This window comes from Mesoplodon densirostris, chromosome 4 (assembly GCF_025265405.1).
Source record: "Mesoplodon densirostris isolate mMesDen1 chromosome 4, mMesDen1 primary haplotype, whole genome shotgun sequence".
Taxonomy (NCBI): Eukaryota; Metazoa; Chordata; class Mammalia; order Artiodactyla; family Ziphiidae; genus Mesoplodon; species Mesoplodon densirostris.
Genome location: NC_082664.1, coordinates 177,646,208 through 177,671,316, shown reverse-complemented (window position 1 = coordinate 177,671,316; position 25,109 = coordinate 177,646,208). Strand labels below are relative to the sequence as shown.

The 25,109-nt window shown below is 41.8% G+C and overlaps 1 protein-coding gene across 2 annotated transcripts in view; it reads left to right on the top strand.

Annotated features, from left to right (window-relative positions):
- Positions 1 to 25,109, top strand: part of NMT2 (N-myristoyltransferase 2) — a 62,064-nt gene that overhangs the window by 33,917 nt on the left and 3,038 nt on the right. Inside the window, exons 3-11 of one of the 2 annotated variants that reach the window (XM_060097777.1) lie at positions 2,831 to 2,975; positions 5,714 to 5,832; positions 5,929 to 6,020; positions 6,144 to 6,260; positions 7,729 to 7,899; positions 9,068 to 9,176; positions 17,346 to 17,516; positions 22,561 to 22,728; positions 24,791 to 24,928. In XM_060097777.1, the coding sequence (XP_059953760.1) occupies positions 2,831 to 2,975; positions 5,714 to 5,832; positions 5,929 to 6,020; positions 6,144 to 6,260; positions 7,729 to 7,899; positions 9,068 to 9,176; positions 17,346 to 17,516; positions 22,561 to 22,728; positions 24,791 to 24,928 (1,230 nt within the window). Of the gene's footprint in view, positions 1 to 2,830; positions 2,976 to 5,713; positions 5,833 to 5,928; positions 6,021 to 6,143; positions 6,261 to 7,728; positions 7,900 to 9,067; positions 9,177 to 17,345; positions 17,517 to 22,560; positions 22,729 to 24,790; positions 24,929 to 25,109 lie in introns of those variants that run through there. The other variant, XM_060097778.1, reaches the window with a different exon arrangement.

Sequence of the window (25,109 nt, the reverse complement as noted above, 5' to 3'; positions counted from 1 at the left end):
TGAAGGACTTGAACATTTTTTCCAAGGTATTAAATTGGAAAATAATGGGCAAAGAGTACAGTTGGTGTTTAGTATTTCCCAAGGAGCAGATATGGAGGAAAAGAGGCGTGTCTGACTCTTACACCAGAATATGATAGTGGGAGGCTAATGCGGGGTCAGTACACATTTTCACCTTTCCAAACACCCCATGTGGTGCTGCTCTGGTAGTGATTGGATAGGTTTAAGAACATCATAGCTGAGTTTTCCTTACTGCTCTGTCGCTATGGATTTGAAAGTTGTACTTACTTGAATCTACTTTGAGTGTCAGCTATAAAGATATTGACTCATGGGGCTTCCCTGGTGGTGCAGTGGTTGAGAGTCTGCCTGCTGATGCAGGGGACACGGGTTCGTGACCCAGTCCGGGAGGATCCCACATGCCGCGGAGCGGCTGGGCCGTGAGCCATGGCCGCTGAGCCTGCACGTCCGGAGCCTGTGCTCCGCAACGGGAGAAGCCACAGCAGTGAGAGGCCCGCGTACCACAAAAAATAAATAAATAAATAAATAAAATTGACTCACTATATTGTACACCTGAAGCTAATATAATATTGTGAATCAACCTAACTTCAATAAAAAACGAAAGCATTTAATAGTGAGCGTTGGAATATGACTATTTCATGAATGGTGATTTCATGTAAAGACTGCTGGTCAACCTGCCAAGGCAGAAACCACTCTGAAGCCTTCTTCATGCAGACGGGGTACCATCATTGGCTCCTTTGGAACAAAGATGCTGATGCATGTTTGCACAAAAGGGTTGGAGTTTGATATAGTCCTGTTAGAGGATTTAACTCAGATAGCAGGAAAGAAGGGTTACCATGGCAAATGCGGTGCAGATACTGTAGGTATATTTTTGTAAGACTGGGTTCTACTTGGCCTATTTTAAGATAAACGGGTGCACGTTCAAGCATTACTAGCTGAAATACGCTGTGCTCTCACCCTATGTAAGTTGCAGATCTCCTAGTTGATTGCACTGTTGGCGGTTCAAGTGAATATAAATTTCATTTTGCTAGAAATCAGTTACTTTTGTGTGGGAGGTTCAAAAGAGGCCCAAACAAGAGAAATATAAAAATACAGTAAATTAGAACAACAAAATTATTTTGTTAAATTAGTATGTGTAACTGATATACATGAACCTGATGATTCAGACCTCAATCAAAATATAAGATGAACGGCTTACAGAATTTGTGGCAGTCCTGGGTGATGCTGTTAGACTTCCAAGAGGAGACATTAAGACTTTAACCTACCTCTGGTTAGACTCCAGCACTTTGTTTCTTGGAATCATTTTAGGGACAAGAATCTTAAGGGAACCCAGTGAGTAAAGCCACCACAGGATGGTCTGTATTAAGTAAACCCTGTTTTGTACTGGGTCAAACAAGCAAGCTTCCCAGATTCAAAGATTTGCTCCAGACCACAGACTTCAGAGTCAAAACGGAACAGAAGTCCAGAGCTGCTGTTAATAAACCATTGAGGGTCGATGGTACCTTTCCTTGGTGCCCATGGTGTTGACATACAGGGAAACTGAAGACTCTGAGACTCCTTCTAACTAATTCTGAACCCACAGTGAAGAGCATTCTTTGTATGGCATCAAAATTCTAAAACTAATCAATAACTTCACGTGTTGAAAAAAACCTCACTGATTTCCATATTCAGTCCTACATGGCACTTGCTCATTTCAATTATAGTCTCATTTTCCATGAGGGATTTCCCTCCCCCCAAAAAAAAAAAAAAAGAGCTGTGGGATCTTCAGAGATGACAGGAATATTGGTTTTGCGGAAGGAACTTTAGTATTTAAAGGCATTGTCAGTTTTATACACTGAGGATATATATTACTTAAAAGGGAGGGCCTCCCTGGTGGCGCAAGTGGTTGAGAGTCCGCCTGCCGATGCAGGGGATACGGGTTCGTGCCCCGGTCTGGGAGGATCCCATATGCCGCGGAGCGGCTGGGCCCGTGAGCCATGGCCGCTGGGCCTGCGCATCCGGAGCCTGTGCTCCGCAACGGGAGAGGCCACAACAGTGAGAGGCCCACATACCGCAAAAAGAAAAAAAAAAAAAAAAAAAAAAAAAAAAGGGAGGTTGCTTCCACCGCTTGGGTTGGGGAGAAAAGGCTTTTATGGTTGCAGAAGATCTGAGTTCATAGAGGAAACTGCTCATCCTCGTGGCCTCTGGAGGAGCCTCAGGATTGGGCGAGGGCGGGGTGTGGTCCAGGAGGAGGCATCCTTAGAGAGTCCTTTCTTGATGAACTTCCTTCCCAGCCCAGCACTACGTTCAGATTTCTTTCTTTCTTTTTATGAACTAAAATTTCCCTTGTCTGCCTGGTTTCCGTTCTAGAAGTTATTTCCCTTGCCCCCACGTTGTCGTCCCCCACCCCCAGCATTAACCCCAACAATGAAGCCAAGGCTGGAGTCTGACCGGCTGCTGTATGAGAGTAACATTTGCATCGCACGGCGCCCCTCTCTGCTGCTCCGCCCACATGAGTAATTAATGGTGAGGACCGAGGACCCTTTGCAGATGGGTGGGAAATGGAAGCAGAGAGTGGTTCGGTTTACTTGAGAGTTCCCAGACTGTCAGAGCTCCATTGAAGCCATAGGACTGTTGTTGCCTTCAACCTAATACGTTTGCTTATATTCTCATACGTTAGCATACTTGAACCCAAGGGCCAGGCTTAGAGGAGGATTGTGCGTTTCTCCAGCGAACGCCGTATAGTCTCCAGTGCAGGTGCACGTGGACCTGCCCCAGGTTTGGGAGCAGTGGCAGCTTCCTCATATTTTGTGTCTGTGTGTCTTTGCTGTTGTAGAATCCCACCATTCCAATGCAGAAGTTGCAGGATATCCAGAGGGCAATGGAGCTGTTATCCGCATGCCAGGGCCCCGCCAGGAACATTGATGAGGCTGCCAAACACAGATACCAGTTTTGGGACACACAGCCGGTACCCAAACTAAGTAAGCTTTTCTGCCTTTTCCCCCCCAAAACAAAGCTGGGTTAACAACAAACAAAAAAGCACAAAAGAGACTTTACTTCACGTATATGATTTGTTTTAGACCACAGATTCGAAATTTATACAAAAGTCATATTTTTCTTCTTAAAATAAGTGTTGGGTGGCGACATTGGCTTTCAGTGCCAACAATTTTAATCTAACTCCTGTCCCTATAAAAAATCTAATTTCCCCACACTTCAAACATTCGTGTATTAAATATATGTATATAAAGGGGTCTCGCCCACCCCCAGTTTTTTGGTTCTGATCTTCATGGAGTGGTTTTTCTTCTGCATAAATTTTTAGCAATCTCACACCTCAGTTATCCCAAAAGACACAGAAAATTTGCCCTATTAAATCTTACTGAAATGGAAAATTTTGCTCTGTTTAACAATAGGATTCTGAACACTCACCCATGTTGTTAATTATTAATGTGATAACGTTCCAGTATAATAAGTGAATTGGGACACCCCGTGAAGGCCTTCATAAGTGCTCTGGGTCATGTAGAAATCTGTAATAGGCCTCTTTCCCTCAGTGCCCAGCTTGCTCCATCACATTTCACTTAAACTTTTACCACTTAAGCTTCTGTAAACTTAATAATTTAATAATTATTAAATTAATAATTTAATAATTAATAAAGAAACTTAATAATTTCATTGTTACTCTTTCACATTATGCCAGAAAAAAGATGATATAAATGCCATAAAAATGTTTTTCAATGTATTACAAGCTAAACCTGCTGCTTTGTCGTATGTTTATATGAAGATACATATTTCCATATATTATTTCCATATTTTTCTTCCTTGATAGTTCCAGTTCCAAAATCTGTATAATAGAAGGTATTCATTGCCATCCCAAACTCTTATTAGCCCGGTTATGTACACATAATCAGTTTTAACAAATATAAAGCAAGGAACAGTCCTTCTCTGTGCCTTCAAATAATGGGTTTCAAACTTTTTAAAAGTGACCATTCCTTTTCCACCCATGCCCACGCCAAGCAGCTTCAAAATCATGAGCTTCAGAGCATGAAAGAAAGAAGAAAGCAATGATCTTTGCTTGATTTTTTTTCTTTCAGGCTCTAGAAATTATTTGGTAGTGGAGGAAGGCCCTCTAGAATGAATTTACTGGATTTTAAATGACATTGAGTTGAGTGACCATTAGCTACAGGGGTGTAGATTTATTGATCTGAATGTATTGGGTTTGGCTAAATTCTGCTGGGGGCTTTTGGGTCAGTGCCAGGGGAGAAAATTCTCTTCCAGCTGGCACCTCACCCCAGCACACCTCTCTGGGAAGATTGCCCTGCCGCTCACCTCGTTTCGGCCCCTCCCCTAAATCCCTGCCGTGTTCTCGGGTTCCTAGAATGTTCTTTACATACCTCAGTTAAGGCAACACCAGGTTAATGGCGGAAGAGGGAGCCTGAGGTCGGGGAGAACGTTTGAAAGTCAGGGAGACGCTGCCTCTTCCTTTCTCTCCAGAGCCATGTCCCAGTTCAGTCAAACACACCCAGCTGCTTGGAGCTGCTTGCGTGGGGTGGGCCCCTGGTGGTGGTGTGTGGATCAGCCAAGCCCTGAGCAACTCCCAAGGAACCCCAGGGGAACAGCTGGGAATCTGGCTCCTAGGGTTGACCCTGGAGCCTGAGGTATTCACTTGGGCATGAGCTGGCGGAGTGGAGATAAGGTGAACGTGCAGAGTTAGGGATTAGGAAATAGAGAAGAAGAACCCCCTTGGGGCTGGTACAAACCCTGTGACTTCCCCCCTGTGAAAAGGTCTGTGACGGTAATAACTGTACCTGAAGCTCATTTATTCAGCAGATATTTATTGGGTGTCTACCACTAAATGCCAGGCACTGGGGTGCAGACCTGGGAAACAGTGGTGGGAAAGTAGGATAAATGGTGGGCTGGCGGGGAGGACATACTCCACGTAGGAAGAAGCTTTAGTCGGGGAGGATGCTGTGAGGACATTATGTGTAAGGTTATAGCTGAAAAAATGCCAGTGGCCAGCCATGTGAAAGACAGGGGACAGGCCTTCTGGGCAGAGGCCCAGTCCGAGGGAGGGCAGTGGGCCTGAAGCCCTGAGGGCAGGGCTGGGTAGATGTGTCGACGGTGGGCAGGCAAGCAGTGGCCCCGGTCAAGGGCCTGGATTTTATCCCAGCCTCACTGGGAAGCTCCGGAGGAAGAAGTGGGAAAGGGCGCCTTTGTGGAAATCGCTGGAAACACTGATGGCTTGAACTGTGCTGCCAGCAGCCCAGACAGAAGTAAACAGTCCTGAGATGAATTTTGAATTTTGCTGGGAGGGGTCACGTCACTGCAGCCCTTGCCCCCATTTGTTGAAAAAGCAGTTAAACAGAAAACATCTCTAAGGCGGTCATATCAAGCCTGTGTCGCCGGCAGTTGTGCTGTGATTAATCTGTAATCTAGGAGTTCGGACTGAGAAGTCACCATTGTTTCGTAATGTCCAGTTTGCCAGTGGATGACAGAGGATTTCCCCTGTAACTGGTCCACTAGCAGTTACCCTCCCCCCTGCGTAACCACCCTGCTTCACGCTGGCAGCAGCTGAAACGATACAGTACTTTTAAGGATTATGTGGAGCTCAAGAGCCCTAAGCACGCTTTTGTTTCCTGTAACTGACCATTTTGGATCCTCGGGACACTCTGTAATTGAATCGTCTCTCTTTTTGTCTTTATTTATCCCCTCCTCCCCGTCCCAGATGAAGTAATAACATCTCATGGCGCGATTGAAGCTGATAAAGAAAACGTGCGTCAAGAACCATATTCCCTGCCGCAGGGTTTTATGTGGGACACTTTAGATTTGGGTAACGCCGAAGTGGTGAGTAAAACCCTCGACCTCGGTCCCCGACTTGGCGTGGGTTGCTTCTGCGTTGGTCCCAAGCATCACAGGCAGGACGCTTGTTTGGTCTCGTAGCTCAGGGAGCTGTACACCCTGCTGAATGAGAATTACGTGGAGGATGACGACAACATGTTCCGGTTTGACTATTCGCCCGAGTTCCTGCTGTGGTGAGTCTCGCCAGTTACGTGTGCTTGCCTGGGACAGGGCGAGGTGGGGTCGGCCTGTCTCTGTCTGTCCCTGTTTTCCTGGACACTCACCGCACCTGTTTCCCTTTCCCACACTGACTTCAGGGCTCTGCGTCCCCCAGGCTGGCTCCTCCAGTGGCACTGTGGAGTCAGGGTGTCTTCGAACAAAAAACTAGTGGGGTTCATCAGCGCCATTCCTGCGAACATTCGGATCTACGACAGGTACATAGTGAAGCTTGTCAGTTTTGATACATTGCTTCTCCAAGAATTGTGGTTAGAATAGGCTTTTTCTTTTTGTTTTTGGCCGTGCCGCAGGGCATGTGGGATCTTAGTTCCCCAACCAGGGATGGAACCCGCGGCCCCTGCAGTGGAAGTGCGGAGTCCTAACCACAGGACCGCCAGGGAATCCCCTAGAATAGGCTTTTTGAAATGACTCAATGCAGGCTGCTGATGATGAGGGAGGTTGTGTGCGTGGGGAGGGCAGAGGTGTATGGAAACTGTACTTGCTGCTCCGTTTTGCTGGGAACCTAAAACTGCTCTAAAAAATAAAGTTAAAAATAATTCATAAAAAACAGGTTGTGAACAGTGACCAAAAAAAAAGAGCTGAATTTTTCTCTGTCTCTTTTTCTCTCTCTGCCTCTCAATCTCATACACGCACACACAGGTATGTATATATGTCCGTAGCAGAAAAAGCAAAACTGTAAATAGGTATTTCAGATTTGTCTCTGGGGAAAAAATTACTCGAGGGATTCTTTTTTTTTTTTTTTTTTTTTTTGCGGTACGCGGGCCTCTCACTGTTGTGGCCTCTCCCGTCGCGGAGCACAGGCTCCGGACGTGCAGGCTCAGCGGCCATGGCTCACGGGCCCAGCCACTCCGCGGCATGTGGGATCTTCCCAGACCGGGGCGCGAACCCGTGTCCCCTGCATCGGTAGGCAGACTCTCAACCACTGCACCACCAGGGAAGCCCTCGAGGGATTCTTTTTAACTCTTTCTATCCACAGGATATGTCTGTTCCATTTATGCTCTGGGTCTTCAGCCCAGAAAGTCAAAGATACAGTTACGAAACGTGAAGATCTAATGCATAATAGGTCTCTTCACCTTTCATTGTACTGGGTGAGCTTATTTACTGCTAAAAAACATTTGATCTCAAGGAATATTTTGTGCCAAATGAAATGCCTGCATATCTGGAACCAGAGCAGAGGACGGGCTTTGAAACTCTAGAAGGTTTATTGTCACTCAGAAAAGCACCAGCTCTGGCCTGGTCGAGGCACTTCCCAGGGATCCTGGTTATTGCATTATGCTCCAAAGCAACGTCCTATTAGATTCTGCATCTGGGTGACCCAGTTATTGTCGTAATTGTATACATTACAGGAAAAACAGATATAGAAACTTTGAGGCATAGCTGATCCAGTTTCTACACTGAAAATTCAGAAGAGACCAAAGTTCTCAAATTTATTTAGAACAAGAGGGTTTGCATCTCCACAGCCTGAAGTTTTGATCATTTTGGTGGGGGAGTATGGAAAATAGCTGAATCTGTGAAATATCTAAAAGGTAGAATATTTTTCTTAAATATTGTGTTAAAGGAGGGCTTTCAGTTTCTTATTCTTTGAAATGTTATAGGTGTTGTCTTGTTTTTTGAAAATGTTTTCCTCTTACGGTGGCTCTAATTTTCAACACCTTTATTTCTTAGCATGAAGAAGATGGTCGAAATCAACTTTCTTTGTGTTCATAAGAAATTGAGGTCAAAACGGGTAGCCCCAGTGTTGATTCGAGAAATAACCAGAAGAGTGAACCTGGAAGGGATTTTCCAGGCCGTTTATACTGCTGGAGTGGTTCTTCCGAAGCCAGTGGCCACATGCAGGTAATAGCATCCCGCCTTTTATCTTGCATATCACCTATACCTAACGCTTTGAGCCTCCCTGCCATGTTGCTACAAGTCGTAGTCTCCACCCGAGTAACCCAGAGGGACTTCGGCTGACCCATGATGATACGGTTGGTGGGTAGCAGAGATGGAGATCGAACCCAGAACCACTAGCCCAGTATTCTTGCAGTAAACCCCACAGTCACGTGTAGACTAATGGTACTGCATCTCCATTTCTGTGTCTCTTCCATTTGAAAGACTAGTCTCTGCCTTGGGAAACCCAGGGCATCAGTTATCTCGAGATGCCCTGTAGTACGACTTTCTTTCCTTCTCTAACACTCAGTGTTATACCAGTGCTATCAGGAACTACTCCAAAAGCTTGATAAACATCAGCTGAAAAACCCATTTTTCATACTCGTTTGCTAAGAGTAATAAGAAGGCTAAAGCTGTTTGTCTTTCTTCATCTGCTCTTATCAAGCTTTCAAAGGTTAATCTAGTAAGAAAATTGTTTATCAGATTGTCACTTGACTCACCTGTTCCTAGAGCATCAGAAAGAGTTTATCTCCCTCTCTTATTTATATTGACTCAAATAAGATGAAACTTCAGGAAAACAGAGTATAAAAGACAAAACTGTAAAATGACTCTCTCCTATTAACTTATTCATAAATAAACAGAATAACTAAGACTTCACAGGTGTTATTTTAATATAATCATTTATCCGAGTACCTAAACTAGAAACACTTAAGAAATTCAAGCTTGTTTTTCAAAAAGTTGTCTTCTTTGGCGTGCGTTATATAAATGTGAAGGCTACTAAACTTGAGAGTTTTTTCATGTTTTTAAACGTTTTGGTTTGCCATCTTAGAATCTGTGATGCTCATTCAATACTTACAGACTGAGCATTATCAATATTCTTTCTGCAATTCTAAGATTTCTCTTTATTGAAAGAGATGGACGGTTACAAACAACAAAGGAACATAACTGGGACATCCTTTAGAGGTCAAAAATGACAGAAAAAATAATGGCATAGGAAGAGGCCTAGCACCCAGCACTGCGCTGGGCCCAACATAAGTGTTCATTCAATGCTTCTATAACAGCTGAGCTTAGACAAAGTTTAAAAACTTGGAGAGTTAGAAATCACTTAGATCTTAAAATCTGTATTGTATTCCAGATACTGGCATCGATCACTAAACCCCAGAAAATTGGTAGAAGTGAAATTTTCTCACTTGAGTAGAAATATGACTTTGCAGAGAACAATGAAGCTGTACAGACTTCCAGATGTAAGTAAGAATGATTTGCAGTTTTTCAAAGCTGTTAATAACTGAAACTTTTAATGTAGAAAAGGATTATTTGCAGGAAGCTAAAAACTGGCTCATGGGTCTGAGGATGTGAATATGCAGCTAAAAAGACTGCATAGAACTCTGGCGCCAGAAAAAAGGAGGTGGGTTTTTTTTTTTTAAGGCTTCTTAAAGTTCTTCAGCTTGGGGTTGGAAGGGCTTGAATTCCAGACATGTAAGTTTTGAAATTTTGAGTATTTATATTCTGTTTAGGAAGAGGAAAGAAAAGTTCAGGCTTCTGCTGATATCTTAACACATGGAACTAAGGAATAAGGTTTAAAGAAGAAACCCGGGGAGAGGAAATAATGGCTCATTAAATTAGCATCTTTTTTTTTTTTTTTTTTTTTTTTTGTGGTACGCGGGCCTCTCACTGTTGTGGCCTCTCCCGTTGCGGAGCACAGGCTCCGGACGCACAGGCTCAGTGGCCATGGCTCACGGGCCTAGCCGCTCCATGGCATGTGGGATCTTCCCGGGCCGGGGCACGAACCCGTGTCCCCTGCATCGGCAGGCGGACTCTCAACCACTGCGCCACCAGGGAAGCCCAAATTAGCATCTTTTTAAACTAGTAAATTCCCAGTGTGAACAGTTGTCTCTTAATAAGTGGAAATGTAAACGTGCTTACCCGTCTTAGCTTTATTTGGGGCTCAGATGGTGAATGAATTATCTATCGCTACATAACAAAATACCACAAATGGAGAAGTTCAGACCAACACACGTGCTATCTCTTGGGTTCTGTGGGTCAGGAATCAAGGCACTGCTTAGCTGAGGCCTTTGCATCAGGGTTTCTCATGAAGCTGTCATCAAGGTGTCAGCCAGGGTCGGGGCCTCCTCTGAAAACTTGACCGGGGATGGATCCATTTCCAAGCTCACATGGCTGTTGGCACCCTTGAGTTCTTTGTGGGCAGTTGGCCTGGGGTCCTCAGTTCCTTGCTGGCCGTGGGCCTGAGGCTGCCTCAGCTCCTGGTCGGCTGGGGTTCTCTGTAGCGTAGCTTACAGCACAGCGGCTTGCGTCATCGAACCCAGCAAGGAGAGTCTACAGAGAGCATCTGCTAGCAAGATGGAAGTTAGGACCCTGCGTAATCAATTAAAGTGGAATCGCTGTTGCTGTATGTCATTGGTTAGAAGCAAGTCACAGGCCCCACCCACACTCGAGACACATGGATGGCGGGGACATGAACTCCAGCAGGGCAGGCATCACTGGGGCCATCGTGGAGTCTGTCTGCCAAAGATGGGATCTTCTGTGTAAAGTTTTGATTTTGTCAGAGCTATTCTTTCTTTTGGGTTGTAGTAGATACTTTAACTCGATTGAGGGATTCTTGTGCAATATAGCCATGTTCCTCCCAAAGAAGTAGAGGACTTCACCTGTGGAAGGTGCGGCCAACTCTAGCGCCTTTTGTCTTGGGCCGGTTGTGTGTTTACCAAGTGCATGTGATCAGCGGCTGCAGGAATTGATGTCTTTTTTCTGGTGACAGACCAGAATCAACTAATTTCTGACTCGGGCAGAATTTCATACGGAGAAAAGTGGAGGTGAAGGAAACCAGGTGTTGGAGATGTCAGGGTCATCATTCCGGGGCTTCACCACCTGGTCAGGACAGTGTCCTGTCAGGACAGTGGGGCTCGAACTAATGAACTCACTGCCTATCTGTGAGGTCAAGGACAGAGGGGGGAACATAGATCAGAACAGAGATAAATAAAAAGCACAGGTGACATAATGAAGGAGGGTCCACGTGTCCCGGGGGAGAAGGACCAGGCCCCCTCAAGTTGGGACGACAGAATTGAAGGTAAGTGTATGGAGACATGTGCGCTGAAATGGAGATGCAGGAAACTGCTCTGAGGGGTCACACCATGATGATGACCACCGTAATTTACTGATCAGCTAGAAATAATTTCTGCTAGTGGCCGAGACCCAGAGCCACTGAGAGGGACAGAGTCATGTAGCGGCACAAGTGGCCATGAGAAATAAAGAGGCACAAGAGAGGCACAGTGCACAGCAAGGCAAGACACCATTGATTCTCAGCATCCTCCCTGCCGATTGTCAGATACTTTGCCGTATGCGAGTTGAAATAAGAACTGGAGGCGTGCCTCCTTTTTCCACTAGGGGCGAATGCTGTTCTACTTTGGTCTCCCCAGATTTAAGTTTCTTGAGCCTAAACCTGTCTAGCTTGTGGATAAGGAAAGTGCCCCCTTACACATAGTTGCCTAGCATAGAATGAAGAATAAGGAATTTTAGTAGCTGTCGTTGGCTTATTCAGGATGATTAGAGTTAGAGGTACTGAAAGTTATTTTTGACTTGACTCTGTCCATCAGCCTCCATATTTTTGTACAAGCATCCATCGACTCATAGGTAACAAAGTTTTGACAAGTTGGTGATAAATCGCTGGTCAGGCATTGGTGGTGAAACCAGACTTTGGCATTTTGGTTGTGGTTGACCTAGTTTCCTTGGTGGAGCAGTCCTCTTCCGGCCGTGTTGCTATGGTGATTGCCTTTTTTCTTCCCTAATAAGTTGAAGTTTATAAAGTGCTGTCACATATATTGTTCAGTATATTCTTCCAACCACCTTTTGAAGTCAGTATTCTTATACCCATCGTACAGATGCAAAGACTGAGGCTTGTGAAGGTTGATGCTTAGACCAGGGCCTGTCACTAGTAAGTGGAGGACTTGGCAGGCAGGCCCTAGACGTCCGTGTTTCTCCTGTGAGGTCCCTTTGCCACCACCCTCACCTCTAACACAACTGCCTTGGGGGCACCAAGGCCCCGTCCAACCAGACGTCTCACTGTGCCGTCGTTAGAGACCAGGTTGAGGCAGGAAGGGATGAGTGTCAAGGTCCAAACACCTCTCATTGGTGTGTTCCAGCCTCCCTTCCTCCTTTTAAGTCATAGGGAAGGAAAGAAAAGAGTAAATTAATTTTAAAAACAAGAGAGAGAGAGAAGATAGAAGAGATGCAAGCAGAGACACTGGAAAATTGGAAGGTGCTTCCAGCAGCCACCGTGGTGTCAGCTCCTGAGTTGGAAGCTGGACGAGGCAGTATATACCAGACGACCTCCTTCTCTCCCGAGGGCCCAGGTGGATGATGCCCCCGCTGGCAACTGCATCATTTAAGAACATTTTTGTACCTTGAAGCGTAAAGACAAGAACCTTACTGAATACAGCTTTTGTTCTTTGATTCTATCTCATTTTCTGATTTGCCAGGCCCGTTTCTGCTTACCGTGCCGGCTTTACATCTTTGCTGTGGACGTCTGACTATAAAAGTCAACATTGATTGCAGCCAGCATTATACCAGACAGTTAACATCCATTATCTCATTTATTATCTACACCGATCAGAGAGGGCGGGTCATTGTCCCCAATCACAGAAGAGGACATTGAGACACCAGATTGATTTGCCCAGAGTCTTCCAATCAGGACAGAACCATCCCTGGGGTCCATGCCATTAGCTACTGTTACCTGCGAGACTAATGTTTTCCCAAGAGGAACACAGTTTCCTACCCTTTCAGTGTTGGTTTGTTTTTAATTTGGTGTTGAGAATTTCCAAACCACATTGCGGTTTTTTGTTTGTTTGTTTGTTTGTTTGGGTCGGTGCTCTTCAAGGTGAAGGAATTTGAAGCAGATAAAAAGCAGGGAGTCAGGTTAACCTCCCAGTGTCTTTACGTTGTGTTGCAAGAACTTTACGCCTAGGAAGACATGCTAAGACTCAGGTGTTCTCGATTTAGTAACTGTCGATGTTTTTTTAGTGTTTAATGTCCTACTGCTCCTTCTTAAATCAAATAAATAATCATAATCATTGCTGACATCTCTACTATGGAATCTTAGCTCCAAATCAGTTCACACCACATAGTTTGACAGAGAACGGCACTGCTTCTGTTTTTCAATAGGGCTCTGAGCTTTGTTTCCTTATGTACTTACAAGCAGATTTTACACAGATTTCAGTGCATATAGAGACCAACAAGTAATGCATATTAGTTGGATGGTGGGAAAGTATCTGATTCAGAAATAGAGTCTGTTTATGTAAGTTAAGATTTTCTCAGTTACTGGAAGTTTTTTCTGCTTTTCATTGAAGTCTCAGAAAACATTGCCACTTGATTCTTTCAGACTATGCCAAAGCTGAAATTTTTATCTAGGTATAACATTTCCCCCACCTCTTCCTGAAGACAACAGCTATTATATAAAATATAATTCTTTTTTTTTTTTTTTTTTTGGCCATGCTGCGCAGCTTGCAGGATCTCAATTCCCTGACCAGGGATTGAACCTGGGCCACAGTAGTAAAAGCCCGGAATCCTAACCACTAGGCTACCAGGGAACTCCCTAAAATATAATTTTATATTTTAAAATTTATTTCGTGCTTCTGTAGATTTCTTGGAGAGAATGTGACTTTCTGATGTTAGAAAGAAACAAGTTTAGGCTCTGAGACACACAAGCCATTGTTAATCAGCAAAAGTAAATATTCTTCCCCTGTTTCTGGGACCTTAGATGTTTTTATAGCTGGATATAGTCTGATGTTCTCTCCTGCTTTGATGCTCCTGTAAAAACTTGTTTGAAGTGCTTGGAAATTACCAAGTTTATGTGTTTTCTCCCTGCCGGTTTGCCAAACAATACTGTTTTTTTTTTTTTTTTTTTTTTTTTTTTTTGCGGTATGTGGGCCTCTCACTGTTGTGGCCTCTCCCATTGCGGAGCACAGGCTCCAGATGCACAGGCTCAGCGGCCATGGCTCACGGGCCCAGCCGCTCCGCGGCATGTGGGATCCTCCCGGACCGGGGCACGAACCCCTGTCCCCTGCATCGGCAGGCGGACTCTCAACCACTGCGCCACCAGGGAAGCCCAGCAATACTGTTTTCACTGAGTCTTCCTTATCTAAATTCTACTACCCATTTTTCTGACCTTCAGAGACCTGAGGTAGCAGTTCTCAAAGTGTGGTCCAGGGATCCCTGGAAGTTCCCAGAAGCCTTTGGGGGGCCTGTGAAATCAGTTTTTTATAATAACACAAAAGTATAATTTGCATCTTTCATTTCATTGTCTTACAAGTGCTCTGTGCAGTCTTCCAGAGGCTCTATGGAATGTGAGCTTATATATTCTTTTTTTTTTTTTAATTTCTAATTTAGTTTCTAATATGATAAATACGGATAAATATAACCCATGTAGGCAAAGCTCTTTGGGCGTACTGAATAATTTTTAAGAGCATAACCAAGTCCCAGAACAAAATATTTGAGAACTGCTGCTTTAAGGGTGTCTTCTGGGCAAAAAGGATGTTGATTTTAGTGATTACACAGTATGAAAATTCAGTGAATAGGAACTGCGCTGCAGAAGCATATTTTGCTCCAAAAAGGAGTTGGCAAGCTTCAGTCTTCATTTCTGAATGTTCTCTGTGAACAGAGAAGATGTATCCTGTTGCTTTCATTAGTTAATCTGATTGCTTGATATTATTGATTCTTACTGAACCAGTAACAAGAGAAAGAACAATCTGATGTTGAGAAAGGCTGTTTAAAATGTATCAAGGTCATCCTCATAGTAAAAAATAATCTTTTCAGATGACTGCAGTATACATTTGGTATGGCTTTGGCCTTCCTACCAGCATTTAGAAATGTATATTTATTTCATGTAACACCATTTAGCAATCACATAGGTTCCCTCTTCCCATGAATTGCAGTGTAGAAATGCTCCGAATAACTAAAATTGGCTTAGGGAAACAAAGAAAAACACAGTTTCACTCCTGGCTTGTACTTGAATGCCAGGCCATAGAAATATCATCTCTTCAGAGCTGACAGTGACTTTTTTCCGTGTCTGCAGCCTTCACCTCACCTTATTGGGTAAATGATGTGCTAAAAACCTAGGAATTTATTCATTCATTCAACACCTATTCAGGCCATTATTAACTAAGGGTTAAGCCTTGGGTGGAACCTGGGGCCTGGAGATTTCAGGTCCTTTGGCTTTGAGATCCACAGAAATACTAAAAGTATGAGTTCTCTATTAAATGTCAAGGACTTAAATTCTCTCAGTTTAGAATATTAAACTATTTTAGCTGCATTACTGTGTCTTTGTAGATTCCATAAATCCTGAGTGGCACATAGTACATACTCAGCTAAGGACTGCTGGGTCTGTAAACACAAAGCCCGTCTCCTCCCAAAGTGAATCAGTAATCAATCCGGGGTTCTTGTCACAGAACGTTAGAAACCTCAGCACAACTACTAACATCCATCAGAGCCAACACTCAAGATGAAAACCCATTTTCCACCTTGGTCTTCTCCCCTACCACTAGTCTGAGGGCATGCAGGAACTGTGATGATCTAATTTTAAAGGCAGTTTTTAATTTTAAAGTACTTAGATAAAACAACAAGGTCCTAATGTATAGCACAGGGAACTATATTCAATATCCTGTGATAAACCATAATGGAAAATAATATAAAAAAAGAATGTATAGGTATGTATAATGGAGTCACTTGCTGTACAACAGAGATTGGCACATTATAAATCAACTATACTTCAATTAAAAAAAAATCTAAAAGTACTTAGTGGTAATTTAGGACAGAAAAGATAGAATAGCACTATTTATATACAAGTTATTTGTCACTTAAAATTTATCCAGTATTTCTTCAAGAAAAAAATATCGAGTTAACTGGAAAAATACAGTTGTATTTGTAAGTATTAAGTTTTTTTCTTTGTACAAACAAGCAAATGTAGTGACCTTTCTCACTTCTGTTGTCAAGTGTCCTGGTGTCTGTACACTTCCTATAGTTGCTGTCTGGAGCTCTTTTAAGGATAAGACTTGAACAGATCCAAATAGGGACTTGTCCTGACCTTGAGGGTTTGTTATTCCCATGGCCTAATGTAAAAATTTTGATGTTCTGGAATGATGGATTCAGATGCGTATTCTGATCACCTTTTTTTTTTTTTTTTTTTTTTTTTGCGGTATGCGGGCCTCTCACTGTTGTGGCCTCTCCCCTTGCGGAGCACAGGCTCCGGACGCGCAGGCTCAGCGGCCATGGCTCACGGGCCCAGCCACTCTGCGGCACGTGGGATCTTCCTGTACCAGGGCACGAACCCGCGTCCCCTGCATCGGCAGGCGGACTCTCAACCACTGCGCCACCAGGGAAGCCCCTGATCACCTTTTAATCCATAGATGGCATGAGAGACCAGGGCCACTACTTGGCAACCAGCCATTCATTCTTGGCAATTAAAATGCTTCCCTTCCCATACTGACCGATATGATTTTTACTTTTCTTTCCTTTTTATCGCTCACGAGAACAGAAGAGATACATTTTTTCCACGGGCTATTGGACAAAAAGTTTCTCAGCCGTTTTCAACTGTGTTTTCAAAATGTCAGACGTGGCGGTCTTAAAAGCGCGATCCTCCAGAACACATGCTGAGATTGTTCTGCCCTGTCGTGTAGGCTGTTAAAGTTCTTGGCACCGGGATATAGATGAACTTGTAGTGTTCCCGTTGGTTTTGTCTGGGTCATGGGCAATACTGACCAAAGACCTGGTGCACAAAGATAGGATAGAACATGTCGTGTAGCTTATATTCTAAACTAGTGGTTCTCAAGCTTTATGTGTATACGAATCACCAGGGGATCTTGTGAAACTGCACATCCTGACTTGGTAGGTCTGCGGCGGGCCCAAGATTCTGCAGTTCTGACAAGCTCCCATGGGATACTAATATTGCTGGTCTGAGGATCATGCTTTGGCGCCAAGTTTGTTTACTCCTCTTATTTAAACCTCCCAACTGTTTTTTTTTTAATAAATTTATTTATTTTATTTTATTTTATTTTTTTGGCTGTGTTGGGTCTTCATTGCTGCAAGTGAGCTTTCTCTAGTTGCGGCGAGCAAGGGCTACTCTTCGTTGCTGTGTGCGGGCTTCTCATTGCGGTGGCTTCTCTTGTTGCAGAGAACAGGCTGTAGGCACGTGGGCTTCAGTAGTTGCGGCGCACAGGCTCAGTAGTTGCGTCTCGCGGGCTCTAGAGCACAGGCTCAGTAGTTGTGGCGCACGGGCTTAGTTGCTCTTCAGCATGTGGGATATTCCTGGACCAGGGCTCGAACCCGTGTCCCCTGCATTGGCAGGCGGATTCTTAACTACTGTGCCACCAGGGAAGCCCCTCCCAACTGGTTTTGTTTTCACTCCACAGGTTACAAAAACTTCAGGCTTGAGACCAATGGAACCAAGAGATATCAAAGCTGTTCAAGAACTAACCAACAGTTACCTGAAGCAGTTTCATCTAGCCCCGGTGATGGATGAAGAGGAAGTAGCCCACTGGTTCCTCCCCCAAGAGCACATCATTGACACTTTTGTAGTGGAGGTAAAGAGAAGGTGATAAGATAGTACAGAGAAGTATGAGAACACTGTGCAACTGAGTCCGTTTTCCAGAAGGATCATAGAGTGTCAATTCCCTTCCTGCCTGCATGACTCACTGCTTCTGAACCAGCTTTCTGCTCACCCTTTCAGAACCAGCTGTTCTTACAGCTTCCATTCCTGGCAGAAGAGCACACTTTTACTACTTAATCATGGGGAATCAGGGTTCTGATCTGCTCTGTTGTTGTCTGTGTGATTAATTGCTTTTCTTAGTTTTGAAAAGGCCAGTTTGGATGATCTCATCTGAGAGGGATGTGTCCCAAAGTTTAATATTGTTTTGCTTTTGCAAAACTGGTTGGAACTGAACTGCCTTTGTTCAAGATGGCATAATTCAACCACTTCACTCAACCCTTGTCTTCTTGATTTGTAAATGGTTTTTTTTGGTTTTCTTTTTGGTTTTTGGCCACGCTGTGCAGCTTGCAGGATCTTAGTTCCCCGACCAGGGATAGAACCTGGGCCCCTGGAAGTGAGAGCGCCAGGTCCTAAACACTGGACCACCAGGGAATTCCCTGTAAAAGTTTTCTATAGCCTGAATACTGATACTTTGTATTGTGGTCCATTTCTGGGTTCTCTATTCTGTTCCATTGATCTCTGTGTCTATTTCCCCACCAATACCACATTGTCTTAATTACTGTAACTGTATAGTAAGCCTTGATACCAGGTAGAGTGATTCCTCCCACTTTATTCTTCTTTGTCAAGATTATTTTAGCTAATCTAGTTCCTTTGCCTTTGCATATAAATTTTAGAATAAGCTTGTCATTATCTACAAAAGACCTTGCTGGGATTTTGATAAGAATTACATTAACTCTGTAGATTAATTTAGGGAGAATTAACAAGTCTTCCAACCCATGAACATGGTATGTCTCCATTTATTTAGGTCTTCTAAAATTTATTTTATCAGCATTCTGTAATTTTCAGCATCCAGATCCTGTATATATTTTTTAAAGTGTTTACCTAAATACTTCATTTCCTTGGAGTGATTATAAATGGTATTGTGTTTTTAATTTTGGTTTCCACATGTTCATTTTTAGTATGTAGAAATGTAATTGGTTTTTCTTTGTTGCTCTTGTATCCTGCAGGCTTGCTGAAATCACTTATTAGTTCCAGGAATTTACTTGGAGATTTCTTGGGATTTCCACATAGACAATTGTGTCATCTACAAATAGGGTCAGTTTTATTTCTTCCCTTCCCATGTGTATGCCTTTTCTTCCTTTCTCTTGCCTTATTGCAGGGGCTAGATATTCCAGTACTTTATTGAATAAGAGTGGTAAAGATCAACATCCTTGCCTTGTTCCTGATATTAGGGGAAAAGCATTCAGTCTTACCCCATGAATCTTATTCCGTGATGTTAGCTGTAGGTTTTTCATGGAAGCTCCTTACTGATTTGAGAAAATTTCCAACTTGTTGCGAGTTCTTATTATAAATGGGTGTTGGATTTTGTCCAATGCTTTTTCTGCTTCAATTCATACAATCATGATTTTTCTTCTTCAGTCTGTTCATTTATTGATTTTCAAATGTTTGACCACCCTTGCATACCTAGAAAAATTATCCACTTGGTTATGGTATATAATTTTTATACATTATTGGATTTGGAGTGCTGATATTTTGTTGAGTATTTGCTGAGTTCGTGAAAGATATTGGTCTGCAGTTTCTTTTTTTGTACTATCTTTGTTTGGTTTTGGTATCAAGATACTACTGGCCTCATAAGATGAGTTGGGAAGTATGACCTCCTCTTCTGTTTTCTAGAAGAAATTATATAGAATTGGTGTCAATTCCTTAAATGTTTGCTAGAATTCTCCAGTTGAAACCATCTGACCTTAGAGAATTCTTTTGTGTTGAAATAATGAATTCACTTTATTTTATGATTATAAGACTGTTCATCTTGTTTGAGTTTTAATACAGTTTAGAAGATTGGTCTGCTTCTTCTAAATTTTCAAATTTGTAAGAATAAAGTTGTTCATAGTATTCCCTTTTAATGGCTACAGAATCTGTAGCCCTAGCCCTTATTTAATTCTGGTAGTTCTGTCAGTTAATGAGAGGGGTGTGGAATTCCCCAACTATAACTCTGGATTTGTCTTTTTCCCCTTCAGTTCTGTCAGTTTTTCTTGATGTCTCTGGAGGGTCTTGTTTGGTACTTATACATGTTGGACCTGCGTTTCTAGTGGATTGATCATTTTATCATCATGTAATACCCCTCTTTGTCTTCAGTAGTTCTCTTTGCTCTGAAGTCTACTTCCTTGTATATTAATACAGGCAGACCTCGTTTTATTGCACGTTGCTTTATTGTACTAAGCAGATACTGCATTTTTTACGAATCGAAAGTTTGTGGTAACCCTGTGTCCAGCAAGTCTGTTGGTGCCATTTTTTCCAACAGCGTTTGCTCACTTTGTTTCTCTGTGTCACATTTTGGTAATTCTTGCAATATTTCAAACTTTTTCATTATGGTTAAATTTGTCATGGTGATCTTTGATGTTACTACTTCTACTTGCTGAAAGTTCAAATGACAGTTAGCATTTTTTAGCAATAAAGTGTTTTTATATTAAGGTATGTACATTGTTTTCTAGGCATAATGCTATTGCATACTTAACAGACTACAGTATAGTGTGAACAACAGTTACATATAAACTGGGAAAACAAAAAAATTCGTGTGACTCACTTTATTGCAATATTCGCTTTATTGAGGGGTCTGGAACCCAACCCACAGTATCTCTGAGGTATATGTGTATAGCCACTCCTACTTTTTTAAAATTCATGTTTGCATGGTATATCTGTTTCAGTCCTTTTACTTTCAACCCATCTCTGTCATTGAATTTGAAGTGAATTTCTTATAAACAGTATATATTTGGGCCATGTTTCCTTATCCACTCTGCCAGAATCTTTTGATTGGTGTTTTTTGACCATTTACATTTGATGATTATTGATATGTTAGAGCTTAAGTCTTCTATATTATAACACATGTTTTCTGTTTGTTTCTTCTGGTTTCTGTCCCTCTGTTGCTGTTTCCTTGCCTTCCTGTTCCTTGAACATTTTTGGATGTCTCGATTTATTTATAGTGCATTTGAGTATATCTGTGTAGGTCTCATGATGGTTGCTCTGGGTATTACAATATACAGATGTGACTTATCACAGTCTTCTGGTATCCATGTTTTACCACTTCAAGTGACTTTACTTCTCTTTACTTTTTCATCATTTTTTTCACATCTTTATTAGACTATAATTGCTTTACAATGTTGTGTTAGTTTCTGCTGTACGGTCTCATTGTTTAAATATCACTGTCTTGAGTATCAGGTGGTGTCATAATTTTTGTTTCAATCATCGAGTCATTTATAAAACTCATGAGAAGAAGCATAGCTCAAAGTATGTACCCAGATTTCTCTTCCTTCTTCCTTCCTTCCTTTCTGATGCTCCATGATGCTTTCTTTTATGATTTCCTTTCTATTTGAAGAATGTACTTCAGCCAGTCTTAAAGGTATGTCGGCTAGCAACAAACTCTTTTAGTTTTCATTTGTCTGAGAATGTCCTTATTTCCCCTTCTTTCCTGAAGAAAGTTTTGCCAGATACAGAATTCATGGTGGACGGTTCTTTTCTTTCAGCTCTTGTGCCACTTGCTTCTGGCCTCTGTGGTTTCAGGTGAGCAGTCTGCTGTCATTTGAATTAGTATTTCCCCATAGGTAATGTGTTGTTTCTCTGTGGCTACTTTTGAGATCTCCCTCTGTCTTTAGTTTTTGGAAATTTCATTATGATGTGTCTTGGTGTGGATTTCTTTGGGTTTATCCTGTTAGAGTTCACGTGGCTTCTTGAATCTACTATGTCCGTTTTGCCAAATTTGGGAAGTTTTCGGCCACTGTCTCTTTCAGCCCCACATTCTCTTCTTTCCCTCTGGGATTCCAATGATATGAATGGGGAATCTTTTGTTACTGCCCCACAGATCCCTGAGGATTAATTCTTTTTTTTTTCAGTCTGTTTTCTCTCTGTTGTTTCAGATTGGGTAAATTCAAGTTCAGTGATTCTATCCTCTGTCATCTCCACTCTACTATTGAGCCCATCCAGTGATTTTTTTTTCCTCTAATTTCTGCTGTGGTGTTTTTCAAGTTGAAAATCCTTAATAAAGCTGAAAATTTAGGTCTTTAAGTCATCTCTCACTTTTGCTTAACATCTTTAATTTCATAGTGTCTGAAAAAAAAAGGTTTAATGAATCAGAAGCACTCAAAAACCAGATAATACATCCTCTGGAATTTTCTGCTAAAACAAATATTAGCAATGGCATATGTGGTCTAGCCTCCGCAGCCGTATACTTCTAATATATCATGGTTTGAATTATATGCAGACTTGCATAGGTCACTGCAGGTAATAGAAACAATGCAAACAATACTGGCTAATTTCTTGTATTGAAAGTGTACCAGTGATGACAAAACAAACACCATCTTTTGTATCCCTTTTGATTTTTGATAGCTTCAGATTTTCTCAGTTATTCACACACATATATTTTGGTGCAGTACTAATGCCTTTTTACAAGCTTCTAAAAAAACAGCTTCCAAATCCTATCCAACTTCACTTTAAGCTGATACAAGTCCTGCCTTGTGCCAAGAAGATTATTATACAGTATCCTTTCATTGGAAAAGGTAGCCTTCTAATCCTTGGTGCTCTTATTCCTGCAAAAACAATGAATTTACTTTTATCACTGTCCCATAAGTCTAGAGAGACTCATTAGTCAACCAGAGAGCATTCCTTTTAGAACATTCTACTTCTTAAGAACTTGATGCCAGTTGCTGATGAGCACTTAGGCTGAGGCACAACTCCATGCTCTTCCTTGGCCTCTGCCCAGCATATGGTAAGGGGCTCCACATCAGACATGGAGAGCGGAGCATGAGCTGTTGCTTTTCATTCTAACGGAAAGCTGTGGTGCAAGTCAGAGATCAAGACGTGAGCTGAGATGCCTGGATGAAACTTGTTCAAGGAGATGTTTACCTGACATTGCCTTTGTTCTTTAGAACTCCAGTGGTAAACTAACTGACTTCCTGAGCTTCTACACGCTCCCCTCCACAGTCATGCATCACCCCGCCCACAAGAGCCTCAAAGCCGCCTACTCCTTCTACAATATCCACACAGAGACGCCGCTGCTGGACCTCATGAACGACGCGCTCATCATCGCCAAGCTGGTACGCGACTCACTCCTTGTCATCCCGTGTGTGTCTCCAAATATGTATATCGGAGTATATAAAACATCTCGTATTTTCTTCCACACGGTGGGGGGATTTGTTTGAGATACTTCTTACTGTTGACAGTCAAAGGAAGAATTTTGATAAGAGGTTTTTTTTTTTAATTTAGTGGCTATTTTCATCATTAATTCTGTTGTAACTTAACCAAAAAGACATTTTGTACAAATTAGAAACTTGTAACCCTTATATAAAGATACACGAAATTCATAATATAAGGAATATAAGAAAAATAACATGATCCCATGATACAGGCGTACCTTGGAGATATTGTGGGTTTGGTTCCAGATCACTGCAGTAAAGCAAGCATTGCAATAAAGCAAGCCACACAAGTTTTTTGGTTCCCAGTGCATATAAAAGTTATCTTTAGGGGGCTTCCCTGGTGGCGCAGTGGTTGAGAGTCTGCCTGCTGATGCAGGGGACACGGGTTCGTGCCCTGGTCCAGGAAGATCCCACATGCTGGGGAGTGGCTGGGCCTGTGAGCCATGGCCACTGAGCCTGCGCGTCCAGAGCCTGTGCTCCACAACGGGAGAGGACACAACAGTGAGAGGCCCGCGTACCGCAAAAAAAAAAAAAAAAAGTTATCTTTACACTATAGTGTAGTCTGTTAAGTGTGCACTAGCATATTTAAACAATATACAGACCTTAATTTAAAATACGTTATTGCTAAAAAAATGCTAACCATCATCTGAACCTTCAGCGAGTTGTAGTCATATCAGAGATCACAGATCACCATAACAAATATAATAATGAAAAAGTTTGAAATATTACAAGAATTACCAAAATGGAACGAACACACAGACACGAAGTGAGCAAATGCTATTGGAAAAATGACTCTGATAGACTTGCTCGATGCAGGGTTGCCATAGACCTTCAATTTGTAAAAAAACCCAGAATCTGTGAAACTCAATAAAACAAAGTCTGTCTGCATGGGGAAAATATGAGTGTGTTGCAGTGAATAATTGGCAACAGTAGGTTTTTTGATTCAAATAAATAGTCTCTGAATTTTAAAATTAAAGAAATTTAATTTTAACTATTAGAATTATTATTATTAAGAGGATTTAAAATGAAAAGAATTAAATTCAAAATGTTCCTTACTATATTTGCATTATTTTTCTATTTCCTCAGTGTGGTAGTTAGGATAATTGTTAAATTCTTGCTACAAATAATCATTTTCCTTTAAAAAGAAATTGAAATCAGCTGACGGGGTCATTTTGATGTAATTGCTGAGTGAGAAGATAAATATTGTTCACGAGAAATTGGGAGCAACACTTCAAAAGTGTCTTCCTTGTAGTCTTCTAGTATTTGATCATTGGAAACATTTTTTTTAATCTGTTATAAGTGGATCCCCAAAGCAGCATTCTCCTTTGCTTCTTTGATCTTGTAGCTCATTTTCAACTACCTCCCCAGAAAGGCCAGTAATAGTTATTTAAGGTAAAACCCCTGAGAAATAGAAATGTAGGTGCTTCATCTATATCACATTTTGCATAGTATTGTCTAACCTTTTTTTAATTGTTTTTACTATTGAAATGTTACTAAATTTATTTCCCATTATCAGCCCAAGACAGATACACGATTTAAAGTCTTTACAGCTTTGATTTCTTAGCGTAGGTTCAGGTAAGTCAGAATGTAGAAAGGCCAGTAACTAACAGTTCTGGTGATAGAGCCATCTAGGCAACTGTTTGCTTCAAAAACAGGGACAAAATATTGCCTGAAATTTTAATAGATTATTTTTTGTCAGCCATCAGACTTCACTTTTCGATTCAGCATTTCTGGATAATCTTGCTGAGTCCATCAGATTCACTGCTTGCTAGTTTAATAAGACAGTTTTGAACTGAATTCCTAACCCATACTATATATTGCAGACATTAAACCTTATTATAAATGCATTATCAATTCAAGCTATTAGTAGGGGAATGAAATGTTATACTGAAATACATAATATACAAAACACTTTAATCCTTTGAAACTTCAAAAATTAAAAAAAAATTTTTTACATTGACAGAAAGGATTTGATGTATTCAATGCACTAGATTTGATGGAAAATAAAACATTCTTGGAAAAACTCAAGTTTGGCATAGGTGATGGCAATTTACAGTATTACTTGTACAACTGGAGGTGTCCAGGGACAGAGTCTGAAAAGGTAAGTGAAGTTGATAAACTTTTGTAAACTTGATAAATTTACCTAGAAAATCCCATATTTGCTTCTCTTTGGATTATTGAGAGGTTTTTTCTTTAGTAACTTTTTAAAAATATAGATCTATTGTATTACATTATAATTTTTCTTGCTCACTTGTTTTTGCTATTCCATTTCTTCCCTCCCT